The sequence below is a fragment of the Musa acuminata genome, chromosome BXJ2-1, assembly GCF_036884655.1.
Source record: "Musa acuminata AAA Group cultivar baxijiao chromosome BXJ2-1, Cavendish_Baxijiao_AAA, whole genome shotgun sequence".
Taxonomy (NCBI): domain Eukaryota; kingdom Viridiplantae; phylum Streptophyta; class Magnoliopsida; order Zingiberales; family Musaceae; genus Musa; species Musa acuminata.
Genome location: NC_088338.1, coordinates 3476996 through 3494311, shown reverse-complemented (window position 1 = coordinate 3494311; position 17316 = coordinate 3476996). Strand labels below are relative to the sequence as shown.

Sequence of the window (17316 nt, the reverse complement as noted above, 5' to 3'; positions counted from 1 at the left end):
TTTATATGTATTCCTTTAAATTTAAATAGAGGATCGAAAATCAAATAATCAACGAGAATAATCAAAGGTTATTTTAGTCACTTATTGTTTCTCTAATTTTGTCGCTAACAAAAATTAGTAGCTGTAAATATTTGAGAGTATCCACATACGTCTTATTTAAATATTTAGAGGGGGCAAATATGCTATCCTTAAACTGGAAGTATGAATATGTAATACCCCAAAATAAAATTCAAAACCTGCCGTAACGAACTCTCTTGTCCGAATGGCGAATCTTTTTCCCGTTTTTTAAGTATCCCTTATATTTTTGTCCTATTAAATTGGAAAAAGAGGGAAAGAAACAGAGGTTGAGAAAGGGCGATGTACGGTTCCCACCCTCTCCTCCGACGCCGGCAACATCCCCAGGTAATACCACTCAGAATTCTAGGATCCTTCGTCCTAAGGTCTGACCCACCTGCTCGTTCTTCCGATTTGCTTCCGCAGATCCAAATCGGAGAACTCGCGGATGGCCCTTGTGATTATGTTTCATGGTGATCTGTTTGTTTGGTTTGGTCAATTGCTTGTAGCTGCGCTTCTGAATCGTGGTCTTGGATGTTTGCAGCGCTGATGGGAGGGAAGGAGATGAAGGGATCCGAATTGCGGCTGCCGTATGCCGCTTATCACTTCACGACCAGCGGGGCGGCTGTCGCTGTCGCGACCGCCGTCACCCATCCCTTGGGTACCCAGTTTCGTGTTTTTGTGTGTGTGTGTGTGTGTGTGTGTGTGTGCGTACCATTTTCCTTCTTTTCCTATGTCTTACTTCTCTTCTTCGTGTATCATTGTTGTGAATTGGATACTCGTGGGAGTTTTTGGAACCCTAGCTAGTCGAATTGGGAACTGCGGTAAACGGGTGATGAACGCGGTTTCTCTTCAACTCACGTTCTTGAGGCTGTTTCTTTAAGTTATGCCTATAACTTTGATCTTTCAGGAAAAAGAAGAATGAAGGAAAATGAGGCTCGTTATGTTTGCAGCTCTAGGACAAACCTTGCTTTATTATTGTTTAATCACCTAGGCTTACTGCATTTGGCTTTTTAACATTGATTTTAATTAATGCTTAGAGAAAACTTTACATGAAGACACTTTTCAGTACTCAACCAACTAGGTTTGTTCCAGTGGTTCCAAGCATTGATTTTACTTGTTGCTTAAAAGAATTATCTTTTTTAGATCAATTGCCACTTTTGGTGTCTTATACATGGTAAGATCTTAGCATCCTTCTGAATGGCCTCATGGTAACCAGCAGATGGTTGTCTCCCTATTTGTTGTCATTGCATTTTTCATGTCATGACTAGTTGTAATATGCTTGATTATTTTTCATTTGAAATGACAGTTAATAAAACTTCCATAATCACCTGGTTTATGAGGATCCTTTCATATTCTTATTGTGATTAACAGGATTGTTTAGCCTGCGACTATTATAATTTCTACTCTTACTGAGTTAGTAACTTTCTTAATAGGGTATTATGAAATTGAATGCAGATGTCGTCAAAGTTAGACTCCAAATGCAGCTTGCTGGCCAAAGAGGACATTTGGTTGGGATGGTATCCTCTTGCTGCTTCTGGACATATCTCTTAGGCAAGTCGAATTTTTCTGTTTTTACCATAGAGATAGCTGCTGAATGAGACATATGAAATCTGCAGGGAACAATTTTCACACAAATGATAAAAAATGAAGGAGCTAGAAGTCTCTATTTGGGGCTTGGACCTGCGTTGACTAGGTCTCTCCTTTATGGAGGTCTTCGTTTAGGTTTATATGAACCTTTCAAGTATGTTTGTGAACACGTAGTTGGTTCAACTAATATCTTTGTGAAAATTGCATCTGGGGCATTTTCTGGTGCAATTGCAACTGGTGTGACTAATCCAACAGAAGTTCTAAAGGTAGAAGCATTTCAGATTGCTACAATACATAACTTGATGTAGCTTCTGTTATGATCCTCATGTAATGCAACTAATATACTCGTATAGGTAAGGTTACAAATGAACTCAAACTCCCAAACTGGACCCTTCAGGGAAATGTACAAAATTGTGTCAGATGAGGGTGTGCGAGCACTTTGGAAAGGAGTTGGCCCAGCAATGGCCAGAGCTAGTTGTCTGACAGCATCACAGCTTGCAACTTATGATGAATCAAAACAGGTCTGATTCTTTTTTTGATGCATTGATATATACTATGGCAGGAGCTTATTATTGCTAAAAATTCTTAGTATCTGTAATATTAAATCCTACCATGCCATATAGGGTCTTTGCTTGCCATTAAATGACTAAATTTTCTTATTGGTTTCAGGTTTTGCTTAAGTGGACCCCTCTTGAAGAAGGCTTTCATCTACATCTCATGTATGAAGAATTCCTGATTGTTTTTTGTTGTCAAGATCTCTAAATTCTAGTGCTTCCACAAACGACTTACTTGATGCCTGCATGAAGCTCAAGTTGCATAGCTGGAACGGTTGGAACTCTTGTAACTGCACCAGTGGACATGATTAAAACTCGTCTAATGTTACAACAAGAAGCAAGAGGTGTCAGAAATTATAGAAATGCATTCCATTGTGCTTACCAGGTATCACACCAACTTGCATATTGCAGAATATGTTTACCCATGCAACTAGCAATATGTGAAGTGTTAAGGAGAGTCACTCATGCTTCAGATCTAGCTAGTTGATTTTCTTAATAAGAGACTTCTAAATCTCTTAGCAAAGTGGTTCTGCTTTCTAACTTCTAAATCTTCATGTTTGACTTTTCTTTTGGTTGGGATATTGTACTGTTTTCAGGTAGTGCTTACAGAAGGCTTTGGAGCACTTTACAAAGGGTAAGGATCTTTTCTTACTTTCTAGATATAGAATTTTATATATGAATTTTTATTGTATTTAATCATGCTTTGCTGTTCTTCCAACCTTGCTGCAAATTGTCTGTGATCTTTCAAGGAATCTCATGTTCTCTTTTGTGAGGCTAAAAGGTCATGTCACATGAATACCTTCTAACTAAACCATGTCTTTCTTTTTCTCTTTGGGAAAGATGGATATCTTATGCAATGTGAAGATAAAAGAATCTTTTACCATAAGAAATATTTTCTTAATTTTTTTCTCTTTTTTTTTTAATGAATTTTTGTCTTTTACCATTAGTATCATCCCCGTACAATCTTGACCTTACTAATGATCTTCTCAATTATGATGACATCTCAGTGTATTTGGTCTAGAATATGAGAGGAAAAAACCCACATGAACTGATAAGGTTAGAATTTTGACTAATAATAATGGTACTTTATACAATAAAATATTACAGAGAGAAGCAACAATGACAGAATTTTATAGAAAGATAATGAAAGACCTTTATCAGTAGAAATTGTTTCCTGTTGATTGAATGTTGATAGTGCTTCAAACAACATAAATGGTAAGAACTTAAGGTACTTAATTTTCTGGGCGAGAGTTTGATATTTATAATTCTGTATATTCCAGTTGTTTTTCCCTGTTCTTCTCTTTCTAATCATCTATCCTAAGCTTTTATTCTTTCTTCATTTTAAGTTCCCTACAAATTCTGTATTTTTGCTAAATATCGTGTCAATGAATAGTTACTATATTTGTCTGCATCACTAAAAATCACGTCCAAATGTTAAGAGCCTCATTAGGATAGGCTGGTCAGAAGTTGCCAAAGATTTGAATTTAAGACCGCCTGGAAAAAGGCGAAAGCAAACAAGCCATCCACAATAAACTATGTTCTGTCTTTTTTTTCCCTTTTTTTTTTGGTTGCACTCAAGAATGAGACTATACAAAGTGGATAATTGGCAGGAACTACATAATTCAGCATTTAAGACAGGTTTTTCTTAAATTTGTACCGATTAGCCCATGATTGGGACATGCAGCAAGGATGTCATGTTCTTTGATATCAGCCGAGTTTATTTCAGTTGGAAAAGATATATGTTTTTTATTTGTTTTGTTAGTTCATTGGTGGTTTTACTGTAGACTTTATGGTTCGCACAGGATTGAAACCCAGTAGTTAAGGTTATCCATTGTTGTTTGCAAAGGACAGTGAACTCATGGGTTGAACTCATGGGTCGTCTATCCATCATGCACACTAGATATTTGAAACTTGATTGCAACCAACATGAGTTCTACTTGTCAAACTTCTAAGCTGTACAAATTTACATGGTTCGGCTATCTGACCCATGTGCCCTAGACCTCTGTTTTCCACTTGATCTGTTGGTGTTCATTGTGATATAAACACACCGAAGGGTTTTTTCACCTACGTATAAAATACGTGCACTAGCATTGAGGTCGTGGTGATGCAATTTATGTATCATGTAACACTGACAAAACACCATGTTCTTGTGGAGTTGTGTCACTAAATTTTAGTTGTTGCATTTGCTTTAAACCAAAGTGTATAGTGTAGCCGCCACATATGGGAATTCTTTTTCTTTTCGAAGAACACTATAGAACTTTATAAAAAACTCATGTTGATCTAATTATCTTCTCTGTTCAGTGGATCTGCCACCTTTGCGAGATTAGGTCCCCAGACCGCAATCACATTTATTGTCTGTGAGAAGCTACGGGAACTCGTTGGAATAAAAGCGATTTGATTTCAAGGGAAATTTATCAACCGAGCTGCTTGTCACTGATTTCAAGGGCGATTTGATTTCTTATTCTTTCGTCTCAAAAATTGGGTTATTGCAGGAGCAATGACAATAAGGGGGCCTTTTTTTTCCCTTCATATAATGATTTTCTTTAATGATTCCATATGTAATCACAAAATTCGAGTTATTCGTGTGGAAGGAACTATTAGCTATACATGAAGGTCAAGTTTAAGAATGGTGTTTTGCCAGCTAGTTTTGCTTTTATATGGATGGATTTGACGACATGGATTTGTTGTTCATCTTGACGCTGTATCCATTGCTCATATAAAAATGTGATGCAATACAAATGGTAATAGTGACGGTTGAGAATTGGCTGGACGATTGAACCCGAAAAAATAATTCGTCGACAGCAGGGTTCGAACCTGCGCGGGCGAAGCCCAACAGATTTCAAGTCTGTCTCCTTAACCACTCGGACATATCGACGGCTGTGAAAGAGTTAGAACTGAAATGATTAAGTAAACTTACTCTACGGTTAAGTTAGTAGACAGAAGGTCAATCTGGAGAGTCGAAAGGAAGTTTCTTTTATAGGCAAAATGATACATAACTATCAGTAGAAAACATTTTCTTTTGGATGCAACAATGGCTGGGTGGGTATGCTTTGGTGGCACCATATTGATCTCTTGGTTGATCCAACATGCTTAGGTGGCATTGTATCATTGTTGATTGATTATGCTCTTATGGTCAATTGAGCGTACCACCACTCACGGCAAACCTTAATCAGCTGCTCATGACTTGACTGGTTTCATGTGTCCAGTTTCTTTTAGCTGTCAAATCTAACAACAACAATTCAAAATAGAGGGAGGATTTATTCACGATAAGTCACACTTATTTGACTGATATAAACAGCATAATACAACTCTCTCTCTCTCTCTCTCTCTCTCTCTCTCTCCACTGTCATCTTTCTTCTTTACACCAAAAAACAGCCATGGACAAGAGTCTGAGTGCTCCCTCTTCGAGTTATGTCACTGGAATATAAAATCATCGAAACGATTTCAACATAGATCTTTTGGATACCCCACCTTGACAGCATCAGCTTCACAGTAAAGGACTGACCTATCTTACTGATACGTGCAATTACATTACACACCTAACACTACCATCTCTAATAACATACAAAACTTGAAATAGATGACATAATTTAACTTCATACAGGAGAATATGTTTATCATCATAAGAGAACTGATGGAAGTAAGAGACTAGAATCTAGTTGGTTTTTAGAGAACTCCCCAACTATGGCTATCGATGGGCGTAAGGACAAGGTGTCCGGCATGCTGTTTGTGCCGAAGAACAACTTTAATGAGAATGTGCCCCAACAGCCGATTGAAGGACCTGCATTCGCAAGAAAAGAAGCCTTATAAGTCCATGGATAGATAAAAAATACTTGCGATCCAAGTAGAAAGTAAACAACTGAAACACTAAAACTCGTCTTTCCTTACAAGAAGTCTGTGGAGGATCAATATCATTGGTTCCAGTGACCTTAGCGAGTGTTTTTCTTAGGCATCTTCCATTGCTTTTAAAGACTCCAGTGGACGATGTAAACATGCTAGCACGAGTATCAAATACTCCTAGTAGACAGGCTATGAATGAGAAGATCAAGAACTTTCCATTTATCTTGATATGAACATCATAAATGTGTTTATTCATTTTACAGGCTTCACACCCACAGTTCGAACACGGAATTTATACCGAGGTTGCTGGTCCTCTGTGTCATCCTCTTCCTCTTCACTTGAATCGTCTTCGACCCTGTCCCATCGTGAATAATCAAGCCCTGAATGCCCTTTTGGTTTTGGAATTGCTTCCCAACCCTGTGGTTTGGAAGAAGTATTAGCAGAGGCCTCCTCAGTGTTTGCAGGTTGGGTTACAGGTGCTTCAGGTTTCTCATCAGCAGGGTCAACTTTTCTTTCCTCTTCTGACTGGGTCCTTGTTCCTTTTGGTTGGACTTCTTCTTCGTTTTCTTCGAGAGAAGATGCTTCTTCCTCAGACTCGGGTATTGGAGCAAGTGACTTCAACAATAGATAGACAGATAAAGGACAATAAATAAATATTGGAAATGAAAACTTTAAACAAATATTGCTTGTTGATTAAGATTCTTTCTTAACCTTCGATAAATGGACACATGGTATATCTTACATCCACGGTCATATGTCAAGACCTGATGTCAAGGAAACACTTGTGCTTTGTCTTCATTATTCATGACACATGAATACATATGATTTTGGCATTCCATTGATCTAACATGACTTGCAACTGGCAAAAAAAATTCTACTGAGGTAAGACAACAAGCGCTTGAACTCTTTCAAAAGCATTTTATCTGTTCGATTAGAAATCCATGTCGAGCGACAGTGGCTAGAGGACCAATGTATCTTAGGTGAACAAAGTAATGATGAGATACGGTGGAGGATTCTACGACCAAAAATAATGGAGATGACATGGTAGATGATCCTATGAAAAGAAGTAATGGAAATGTTGTGGGCAATGATCATGCATGGAAAGCTAAACTGCCACTTGATTTTACCAGGGTCACATGGTCTGCAAAATCCAGGACCCAGTTAAAGTGCAACTGGAACTTTAAATGTATATTTACTATTAATGAAAGGGTAGGCTAAATAAGGATTTAAATACAGGTCTAATATCAGTCCAAATAATCTACCAGACTAGTACAAACACCAATATATCAAGTAGTATATCAACATGTATCACCTGATTTAATAAAAAAAAGAATACTACCATAATTATGTCGACCTATATGCTTCGATGCCGGTACTGGGTTGATCTACAGAGAATCCATTTTTATACACTTCGTAGAATGTCTTTTGCAGATATTTCTCTTGTGCTCTTGCTTGCAGTTACTATTGAAAAAGAAACTGCATAAACAGAGCACTTTGTGAACCAAGGTTACAAATATCGGCTGGACCGGTATTTACCAGTCAGACCAAGGACTGGTATTGAACTATATATGTCAGTATCCGTTGGTATTCAAGTTTTTACTGTCATTTGGGTGACCCTGAACAAACACCATCCAGTATACTAGTACCACAATAATCTGGTTGCTGAAGCTAATGTCGGAGCAAGATTTATATCCTTGATATGGAATACACAAAGTGACCAGAAAGTGACAATTATAGATGAGATGACAAAGGTATATTTAAAGAAAAATCAAGAATTTAGCATTCAGGATAGCTTAAGGTCATAGTAATCTCTCCCCACACTATGTATCAAGGTAATTCAAAGCCATGTAAAGTATCATTGGTTTGCTGGCTAACAAAACAGATGCACTAGCTAACAAATACTTAGTTAACCGTTAACATTTCCTTGCCAACTACTTCTTAAATTAATATCAATCTAGAAATCAGTTTCATGGTCACTAAAATTTTGATCAACTAATTTAACATGATGTCAGAATAATTCGCAACCATTTGAAGATCTAATGTGTACGACTAACAAGAGAAGGTAAAACAATGTATAGGATTTAATAAAGAGTAAGTTTTAGAATTCATCTTTTAACTGCATTTCAAGTTCAATTATAAGCATGGCCAATTGAAGTCATGTTTAGTTCTTTAATGATCTTTTTTATCATCCGAAGTAGCATATACATATCATTCATAAATGATAAAACTTATCTTTGTTCTTGGGGCAATGTCACAGATAGTAATGCTATAACCGAGGTGCGACAATTGCTAGGTGAAAACAAATGATAAAACCTAGAGCAAGGATTTTAATTTTGAATGATACCGCCCGTACCGGGTGGTATGTACCAGTCAGCCAGCAGATCAGTACGTGGACCACTTGCTACCAGGCGGTACCATTGATCTAGCCCCATATAGGACAATACAGGCCTGTATTGGGCGGTAACGGTCGATATTTCAGTTGTTACCACCTAAAACAGGTCGGTAACGATCGATTTCGACCGTTGCCGCCCGCTACCGGGCGGTATCAGCCTAGCTACGACCTGGATGCGGCGAGGAAAGAAGAAGCATCAAGAGAGAAGAGGGAGAAGGCGCTCAAAAAAGAGGGAGAAGAAGAGGAAGAATCGGGAGAACCTCGACGCTTTCTAATTCGGCACCGCCCTCCCTCGACGATCCCGATCTAGAAGGCAATGGAGAGGCGGCGACTCGACTTCTTCTTCGCCGTGTTCTTTGCCAAAGGCCGAAGATGCCTACGGCCTTCGCCACGTTCTTCGAAGATGTCTGCGGCCTTCGACGTCTTCACCGAATGCCACAGATGAGGAGAAGACCGTGTCTTCTCCTCATCTGATGCAACGAGGAGAAGAAAAGGAGGCGACATCGCCAAGGCAGTGTATGCCCACTTTTTCTTATTTTTTATACTATTTTTCATATATATATATATATATATCGAGTGGTACACCTTGGCGTATCGCTCTTATTGTACTATATCGAGCAAAGTTCGAAATGCCGATATGGTATGAAATTAAGAACCTTGCCCTAGAGCATGTGTAGCATGTCAGAGAAAACAAAATAAAATGAACTCTCACCAAGTGAGTGACATGTAAAATCAGAAAGTGAGATTTTACTGGGAAAAAAGCAAAGAAGCATACCAATTGTGTTTTTAGCCGGGCTTGCAAATTTCTATACACATCTGACAATGGATTCAGCTCCATCAATCTGTTCACATCAAAAAGTGCTGATTGATAATCCTTAAGAGTGACTAATGTTTGTGCACGTAACATCAAAGCTCCTGTGTGTTGATGATCCAGCTCAAGGACTGACGTACATTCTTCTGCTGCCTATCATCATTTTCATTTTCAAGTGAATTCAATGCAAAAGATGGCAGGCAGAACATGTTTCTATAATATTTATGCAACTAGTTCATGACTAACAAATTCAAGTTTGTGCATCCTTAAATGTTCACCTTTGTTTACCAATATAGAAGTGACCGAAAAAAAAACGATTACCTGATGTAGCAAATAATGAAAGTAAGTGTTTAGTCGATACTGCATCTACATTAGATACTGGAATAGATATTGATAACAGATTCATTTGAGGACAAAATAAAGCCTTCAAAAGATTTTGTATACCTATAGGTTATCAAGACCTCCTACATATACATGCATACACAGAAAAAAGACAATATGGATAAAGTCGAAGAAATATCTCTTCAACTTCTACCTTTTATATAGGAGCTCAAGAATGCATATCATTAATGGCTAGTATATAGACAAAAAAGAAGTGGCATGAACAAAGGGCTAAAAGGTATTAGCTATCCAATAATAATTTGCATGCCAAAAGGTAGATGTCATCAAATATTTCATATATCAGCTCTACTGTCAAGTTAAAAATTGATTCTTTTCCCCAATTAAAAGAATATGAAAACCCTCAATGGTAAAAGCAAAAGATTTTGCACTTTACACAATGGAGAGTCATGCGAGCATGGATGTGAGAACAGTAAGAGGAAACTGCGTTGTAGTTTGGAACAATACAAGCAAGAAGTCCTGAGTGGTCAAACACCCAATTCCAAAATTCGAAGAAACTAAATCTTATTCCAACTTGAACATTTTATGTAGCTTCTCAGATGGTTTCTTAAACTTGACTCATGATAACAAGACATGGACAAATAATTAAACCACATTTCATAATGAAAAGACTTCGAACACTTGAAATTTGTCAAAGTAGCTGGATAAAATGTTAAAAAATTGTAAGGAGTTGGACTCTTTAGATATGCTTTTAATAGATTATTACCACCTCACAACAATTACAAACAAATTTCCAAAAACATCAGATAAACAACCATTTCTCTTGAAAATGTATCCATAACTTCCTTTTTGTCTTTTTCCCATTCATATGAATACTGGAGTTCAGCTCTTGTATCTATAATCATGCAACAGTGGCGGCATGTATCTATTAAAGATAAATTACCAAGTTTCTTACTACTAATTCAGGTATTAAGTATTTCTATCCATCATTATAATTATGATAGGATGGGTCTCCTATTAGAGAGCTATTTTACTTCGAATTTTATCATGGAACCCCAAAAATTTCCTCTACAAGAGATACATAAGACAATGATAATAATTCTAGTATGAAAATAGCAATCCTAACTTATATTATATACCTATTAAAGCTCTTGGGATATCGATATTATAAAGGAGTAACCTCATCATAGTGACCAACTTTTCTCCCTCCTGAATATCTATATTAGCTAGATATATCTTCAATTAATATATCTTTATCACTCTCTTGATGCTCTTTTCTCCTCCTGCACTGGTGTAAACCTTGACACAAGGGTCTTATTGTAGACCATATTTCCTCCTCCAATTGGTAGCCCAATAAAAAAACTTAATTTTGTCTTTAATAATTACTTCTTAGCATCATAAGAAGCTTAACGTTTAAATATGACGTGATTACGAACTAAGAATCATTTATATGTCAAAACTCAATAACTTTGAAATCAATTACTCGATTGCGTGCATATATATCACTTAATTTGCATGTAACTACTAGTTTACATATTCTTTCCTCAAACTCTCGAGACATTTAGCAGACCTACAAGCTATTATAGCAATCCACTTCATCCAACAAAAACAAAGAGAAAAGAGAAACGAAGAATAAAAATAGAGATAAGAGATGGCGGGACCTTCTTGAAGTCATGCAGCTTCAGGTAGCAGGCGGCCCGGTTGCTGTGGAGAGCGATCTTCTGGGCTTTGGTCTTGGCCATCGCCAGGGCGTCCGTGTACAGCCCGAGCGCCACCTCGTGGCACCCCTCGCGGTACATCCGATGGGCCCTCTCGATCTTGCCCATCGCTGCCGCCGCCATCGACCTTGCCCTCCGATCCAAATCCAACAAAAAGGACTTGCGACGGTCGGAGCGATCGGATCGGCCAGCGACGGGGTAGAAGGCGTTCGAAACACGAGGAACGAGGTTTGGGGATATCGGGAGACAGAGAGAGAGTCGAGAGAGAGAGAGAGGAGTAATTGGCTAATTTGTCCGCCAACAACATGATCATGATTTGATGCCTTCTTTTGGGGATGGTAACGGATTCTCAAATCCGCCATATATCGGATATATCGACAAACACCCGAAACAGTTATTTTATTTATAACGATACGTTATCTTGGATCTCCAAACGGCAACTCAATTTTGAATTATAGACACGTAGACATCCACCAAGTTTAATGTTCGAATCATATGGAGAAATGTGCTTAGTAATTTAATATAAATTTATATATTTATCTTTATAAATTTAAGAAATTATTCATATAATACTTAATTTAGAGTCACGAGTTAACATAATCAATTATATTAAATTTGATAAGAGGAGATAGACACTTGATAAGTTGTCGACACTCAGCATGGTATGATTGACATCTTAATGACTCATAATCCATACCCTAATGGTATGTGTTGATACCTTATTATTATACTAAAGAAGAATCGATGAAAAGATCATGAATGACTCCGAGATATTCTAAGTCATTGCCTCAAATTACCATATGAGTAATAAGAATTAAATAATTCACATCATCACCTCAAATTACCAATATTTGCAACCACATATCATAGTATAAAAACTCTCAAGTATATTGACATTTCATATCTTTCTAACTTGATCTAAATTGTTCTAAGATAATTAGATTCCTTTTAGATTTGACAAAATAAAATCATCTAAATCAAAATCTCTGTTAAGCATGTTTTCGACATAGTTTTTTTTACAGGGTCTTGATACATAGATCCGATGCTTTCACTACTCAGGAAAAGACTACGATCGATTCAGAGATACATTCCGGATTGGACAAATGAAGTCTAATATAACAAAATTAAAATAATATCACATAAAAATGATGACGATAACATTCATAATTATTTATTAGATTTTTTTTTCTTTTATATGATATCGCTCAATTAATCATGTATACACATGCAAAGTTGTACATGACATAAAATTCTTTAAAAGACAATATTATAGGGAGAAATATTTTTTCCTTCTTGTATGTAAACTAATTTCTCTGAGTCAGATTCAATCTGTATTTTTTGGACACCTTCACTTAATGCAGAGACCATCTTTGATTGATGGAGCAATCAAGCATATAAAAAAATTACAGTATCATTTTTTATCAAAAAAAATTTAGAACCCCTAATCCAGCAATTAATGAGTTGATGGATAACATGAAACCTAAAAATTGCATACCATCCAAAGGGAACAAATTTATGTTGATAAGGATAAATAAGAACAAACCAGGATGACAATAGCTTGCAGTTTTAAGAAGGAACAAACAATGTCCATTAACAGATCATGTAAGCACGTTTCCAGGTCGACAATCCTCACCAAGAACATCCTTTAATGCTTTACAAAGAGTTACCCGAACATCAAATTGATAGCTCGGACCAAAACTTAGACATGCATGGTCGACTGCATTAAGCTCCATGGACAAGCTACAATTGTTACCGACGTATCATCGACCAGAAAGCCCACTGGAGACGCTCATCGCCTAATAATGTTCCCCATGGGTAACCAGGTACTTCTAAATGCATTGAAGCCAGCTCTTTGTTTCTAAACCTTTCCTCACCATAGAATGAAGCATGCACCATTCTTCCACCAAAGAAGCGGCCCTTGATATCAATTAATGCCTGCGTCTCGCTGGCATTACATAAAGAATAGATCTCAGATCCCCTGAACTAGACTACCACTACCGAAAAGCCACACTTGACTACGTTTAAGGTGAAAAAGACAAGCTTTACAAACCTCTTCTTATATGGGACACCTAGGCTGTAGATCATCCTCCTTGAACCAATCTGACAGGGAGGAGTTATTTGTCCATCCCATTACTAGCAGTTGCAGTTCAATACCAGTGAAAAAGAGGACCATGAGAGGTAAAAGTTTGTCTGTTAGCTGTTTTCCTTGAGGAAGTAAGCCAGTCAAAAGGTCAGTGATGGTGTTTCAGTCTTCCAGCCTTTCTGATCTCCAAAATTCCGTAAAGATCCTGACTGCTTCATCTGCACTTTGGGCTTGGTGATCAAATATCAAGACACAAGTGAGTGCCATAATTTGTGCTCTCTGAAGCAACCTCTTCTTCGTGTTCATCATCGACCTCTACTAGCCCAACCTGGGAAGAAAACAGTCAATTAGAACCTACCTTTAAATATAATAATATATTCTCTTAACTTTCAAATATTCCTTTCATAGCACAAGACAATAACAGGATGATAGAAACAAGTTTCACGCTAAGTATTTGCTATTTGTTCTGAAATGACTTTCAACAGATTGTTATATAGTAATGCACAAGGACAAGGGTTTATTGAATAAATGTCACATTTTGGTATTCAAGATCCAGTATTCCAAAGGCAGTGGTTACAGAACCTCTAATTGGATGCTAAAGCAAAATAAAGACTTCAACGCTCATGCAATTAAGGTATATCTTTCGAGTTCTTTCATAAGTTCGTAGGCTTGTGTCTTTGAGACCAATATTGATCCACATCTTTCCCTTCTTTGGGAGTCTAACCAGCTCCTGAGAAAGTTTGGAGTCTTGCTCCATAGGGCCCAACTGGACAAGCTAAATTTTCAACTTAAAGTATATTTTTTTTAGCAGTAAACAGGCTTTTAGATTCTTATAGACATCCAGATTTTACATAAAACTTGTATTGACCAAAATCTTGGAATCAACAAAGAGAGCCAACGCAAGGTTGACAGCTGATTGTAAATTCATCTTTTCTAACTCTTGACAGATGAAACATAATGACTGTTGGTTGAAGTTCTCTCACACTCGTGGCATACACAATTCTCACAACAGAAAACAACATGATGACAGCAATTTAAAGAAAGTGCATGTTACTCACTATTGATGGTTGATGGCATCAACACACTATATACGCCTTCATGCACTAACCTAACCTACAAAAAAAGATAGATCTTATTTTAAAATGTGGCTGGACACTCGTGCTCTTAGATTACCGTCAATTGCAGATTTATAATCGTTCTTCCAATCTCTTCAAGTTCAACTTATATATGAAGTTTTTCCTTAGAAAAAATAAAGAACATTCATTTGGATTATCTAAAGTATCTACCTTAACTAACAAAAAAAGTAACTTCCGAAATGCATATGATGGTGAATTGAATATGATAATGTATGAAAACTTCAAATTTATATTAAGTTTCCATCTAAAGCAGAACTTTGTTATGAAGCCAATTAGCCAGGTCCTAACTGAGAAAGGTTCAAGATATACTTGAGTCAAAAACTTATCGATATCTATGATGATGGGCATTGAGCATGGAGAATCTATGTGGTCCTTATTAATGCTCAAAAATTTTCATAAGTTTATCTTACAAAATTTCACATCTCAAAGTATTAAAAGATGATAATGCATAAATCATGACAAATTATGTTTATACTGACTCCTTAGTTACTTTGTTTCTTTTTGTCTCCTTGAACTATTGAAAACTCAGCCACATCTTTAGATTTAAAGACATTACAATTTATAAGGATAGGTGCTTCATCATATATCTGCACAACTGTTCTGGGTTGAATCTTGATTAGTGGCTTTGAAGCAGAGTCATTCTAAAATCTAACACAAGTATTTAGTGTTGGACCTTTCACCAAATAGATCTGTTAACAGCCACATCCACCATTAAGGCAAGGTCATGTCATTTTAACAGTTTCTATATGTTAAGACAGCCTATGCCTGCAAGCATCATCAAATCTCTCCCAACCATAGTAACTTGACCTAAAGCACAATTCAAGATAAAAAAGGTTGACAATCAGCTAAATCTACCAAAATCCATTGGAATAGGTTGGGATCAGCAAAGTAGCTAGGATCAGCCTCTAGAGCTCCAAGACGAGTGTGACCAATCCTGGTCAATACTTTGTGAGGATCATCCCTTAAAAAGCAGGGTTTTCTTGGCTGGATCAACCTGGTCCAAAACAAGATTACCCGTTCTAGGATGGTTGCTTTCTAACATCTTGGAATTATAAACAAGAGACAGATTTGCTTTAAAACCTAACTACATGCTAATACAACCAGGAAAGATTCAAGGTTCACCTGGACTTAAAGAGACTAGGAAGAATAAAAGAAACCTTAGCTACAGAGAGAAACTTTATTCTTTGCAGCACAAATAAGTCAAAGAAATAATTGAACCCAACTCCAAAACCCATTATGTCCCGGCAATCTATTTTCTAAGTGATGTACTGTACGAACTATCAATTGTTATTTAACTTCGGAAAAAATTTGATGACAATCATTTAATTTTGTATCTAGATTAGTAGCAACAAGGCCACTCCATCTTAGGAGTGGAAAATGTTCATCTCAACTATTTAAAATGATCCTGTCCAAATCAAAATAAAATAATTATATATAGATTTTTTCTCCAAATTTAGGATTAAACAATTTTCTCTCACAAGGCTCAGGTTAGAGCATTCAAACGGATACTTCTCTGATAGTTCTATTGAATGTTTATATTAACTCATGAACTGGTTCAAACCATAGTTGGTTCAACTGTTTGCACAAAGCAAATTTACTATTTCTAGATCCTATTATACAATCGCTTTCCAACAAAAAGCTAAAGTGACACACATATAGCGCTCCTAATTCACCAGCAGCCTCTTGTTGCCTACCAATGTTCAAAGTTCCACTCCAACCAGCCTCTATTGCTGCCCCATCTCACAAATCCAGCACTGAACTTTTCTAAGCAATTCATCTCCTACTCTAAACCATATTCTTTTTCCTATACCCTCTAATCTTGCTCAAGTAGCTATTGATCCCTTAAAACACTTAAACCTTTTCTCATCTTTTTTCATTTAGTGATTGATACTCACATATAAGCAGCACCAAGCCCTGATATCTTAACAACCTTGCATCCAAGCAAATCTTAATTATTCTCACTTAGAAAAAGCTGGCATAATGGACAGATGGCATATGTTCTAGGTTTGCAGTTAGACTTGGAGTTATTTGTTAAAGGTATGCTGATACAATTTATATTGCTCAATCAGATCCATATTCGATCTTATATGATTGCAGTTGCATTCTAAATCTATATTGAACGTTCAAAATTGGCTGCCTTGGGCTCCAAACCCTGTACCAGCAAATAAACGTTATTCTCAGGCCACAACTCTTGGCCTCGATTTACATCATAATCAGAACACGGTTCAGAAAGTAACGAATTAAGCACAAGAAATCTCGAAAATTTCACTCTTTGCTTTTTATTCATCATTCCGATCGAGCAATCAAGTGAAAACCAAATACATTGATACGTTCAACCAGTTCAAATCAGAGATTATTAGACTAGTATGCCTTCAAAGAGGAAAAAAACTCTCTTTTCACAATCAACACATATCTAAAATCCACAGCGGTAGCATGTCAGCTCCTAAACTATTAACTAAAATCCACAGTTTTCAGATAAATGAAAAGCTACAATACCAGAGAACGCAACAGAAGAAGAACGACTCTCGAACAGCCAAACCCAGGTATGGAATTAGATGAGGTAAAAGAATATTTTTGACGCAATCGAAACAACGACCAGGGCTTATTTCCTTGCGACAGAGAGGCGGAACGGGAGAAGTACGGAGACTTACAGTGTGAAGCGCGTCGGAGACCTTCCCCGAGGCGGAGGAATGCGGCAACAGAGGAGCAAAATTGAGCGGGCGGAGAGCGAGCCGAGGGAGTTCGTGTGGCGAACGCAACGCACGTGACCGGTCCGCCGGAGAGTACGTGTCGATTCGA

The 17316-nt window shown here is 37.2% G+C and overlaps 2 protein-coding genes, 1 long non-coding RNA gene and 1 other non-coding gene across 13 annotated transcripts; 1 reads left to right on the top strand and 3 right to left on the bottom strand.

Moving 5' to 3' along the window:
- The first annotated feature begins 247 nt into the window (after positions 1–247).
- On the top strand, positions 248–4874 carry LOC135583625 (uncharacterized). 7 transcript variants are annotated; one of them, XM_065092308.1, is made up of 9 exons: positions 248–402; positions 599–722; positions 1513–1574; positions 1674–1910; positions 1998–2165; positions 2314–2363; positions 2451–2583; positions 2795–2832; positions 4500–4874. In XM_065092308.1, the coding sequence occupies exons 2-9, from the start codon at positions 647–649 to the stop codon at positions 4594–4596; spliced, it is 861 nt and encodes a 286-aa protein (XP_064948380.1). In that variant the 5' UTR covers positions 248–402; positions 599–646; the 3' UTR covers positions 4597–4874. The 7 variants fall into 7 exon arrangements, with proteins under 7 accessions (XP_064948380.1, XP_064948381.1, XP_064948379.1 ...); XM_065092309.1 differs by having other exon boundaries at positions 564–722; XM_065092312.1 differs by having other exon boundaries at positions 342–402; positions 599–715.
- Positions 4875–4991: 117 nt separating this feature from the next.
- Positions 4992–5073, bottom strand: TRNAS-UGA (transfer RNA serine (anticodon UGA)). Its single transcript has one exon. It is a non-coding gene; the product is annotated as a tRNA-Ser (tRNA).
- A 363-nt stretch (positions 5074–5436) lies between these two features.
- LOC135583620 (uncharacterized) lies at positions 5437–11579 on the bottom strand. Of its 3 annotated transcripts, XM_065092302.1 has the most exons (4): positions 11242–11579; positions 9206–9394; positions 6337–6653; positions 5437–5979 (listed from the first exon to the last, which is right to left on the bottom strand). In XM_065092302.1, the coding sequence occupies exons 1-4, from the start codon at positions 11419–11421 to the stop codon at positions 5865–5867; spliced, it is 801 nt and encodes a 266-aa protein (XP_064948374.1). In that variant the 5' UTR covers positions 11422–11579; the 3' UTR covers positions 5437–5864. The 3 variants fall into 3 exon arrangements, with proteins under 3 accessions (XP_064948374.1, XP_064948376.1, XP_064948375.1); XM_065092304.1 differs by lacking the exon at positions 9206–9394; XM_065092303.1 differs by lacking the exon at positions 5437–5979 and having other exon boundaries at positions 6231–6653.
- A 1259-nt stretch (positions 11580–12838) lies between these two features.
- LOC135598472 (uncharacterized) lies at positions 12839–17296 on the bottom strand. 2 transcript variants are annotated; one of them, XR_010481565.1, is made up of 4 exons: positions 17169–17224; positions 14440–14494; positions 13349–13709; positions 12839–13243 (listed from the first exon to the last, which is right to left on the bottom strand). It is a non-coding gene; the product is annotated as an uncharacterized LOC135598472 (long non-coding RNA). The 2 variants fall into 2 exon arrangements; XR_010481564.1 differs by lacking the exon at positions 14440–14494 and having other exon boundaries at positions 17169–17296.
- Positions 17297–17316: the final 20 nt, after the last annotated feature.

What these genes read in the sequence shown, in the direction of transcription:
- LOC135583620 (XM_065092302.1), bottom strand. Translation starts at nt 11,421, where the DNA reads ATGGCGGCGGCAGCGATGGGCAAGATCGAGAGGGCCCATCGGATGTAC. An exon ending in CCCGGCTAAAAACACAATTG is followed by an intron (nt 6,654 to 9,205) that starts GTATGCTTCTTT and finishes CTATTGTTGAAG; the next exon opens with TCACTTGCTCCAATACCCGA. An exon ending in ACAGAGGACCAGCAACCTCG is followed by an intron (nt 5,980 to 6,336) that starts GTATAAATTCCG and finishes TTGCGAATGCAG; the next exon opens with GTCCTTCAATCGGCTGTTGG.
- LOC135583625 (XM_065092306.1), top strand. Translation starts at nt 589, where the DNA reads ATGTTTGCAGCGCTGATGGGAGGGAAGGAGATGAAGGGATCCGAATTG. An exon ending in CGCCGTCACCCATCCCTTGG is followed by an intron (nt 716 to 1,512) that starts GTACCCAGTTTC and finishes AATTGAATGCAG; the next exon opens with ATGTCGTCAAAGTTAGACTC. An exon ending in CATTCCATTGTGCTTACCAG is followed by an intron (nt 2,584 to 2,794) that starts GTATCACACCAA and finishes TACTGTTTTCAG; the next exon opens with GTAGTGCTTACAGAAGGCTT.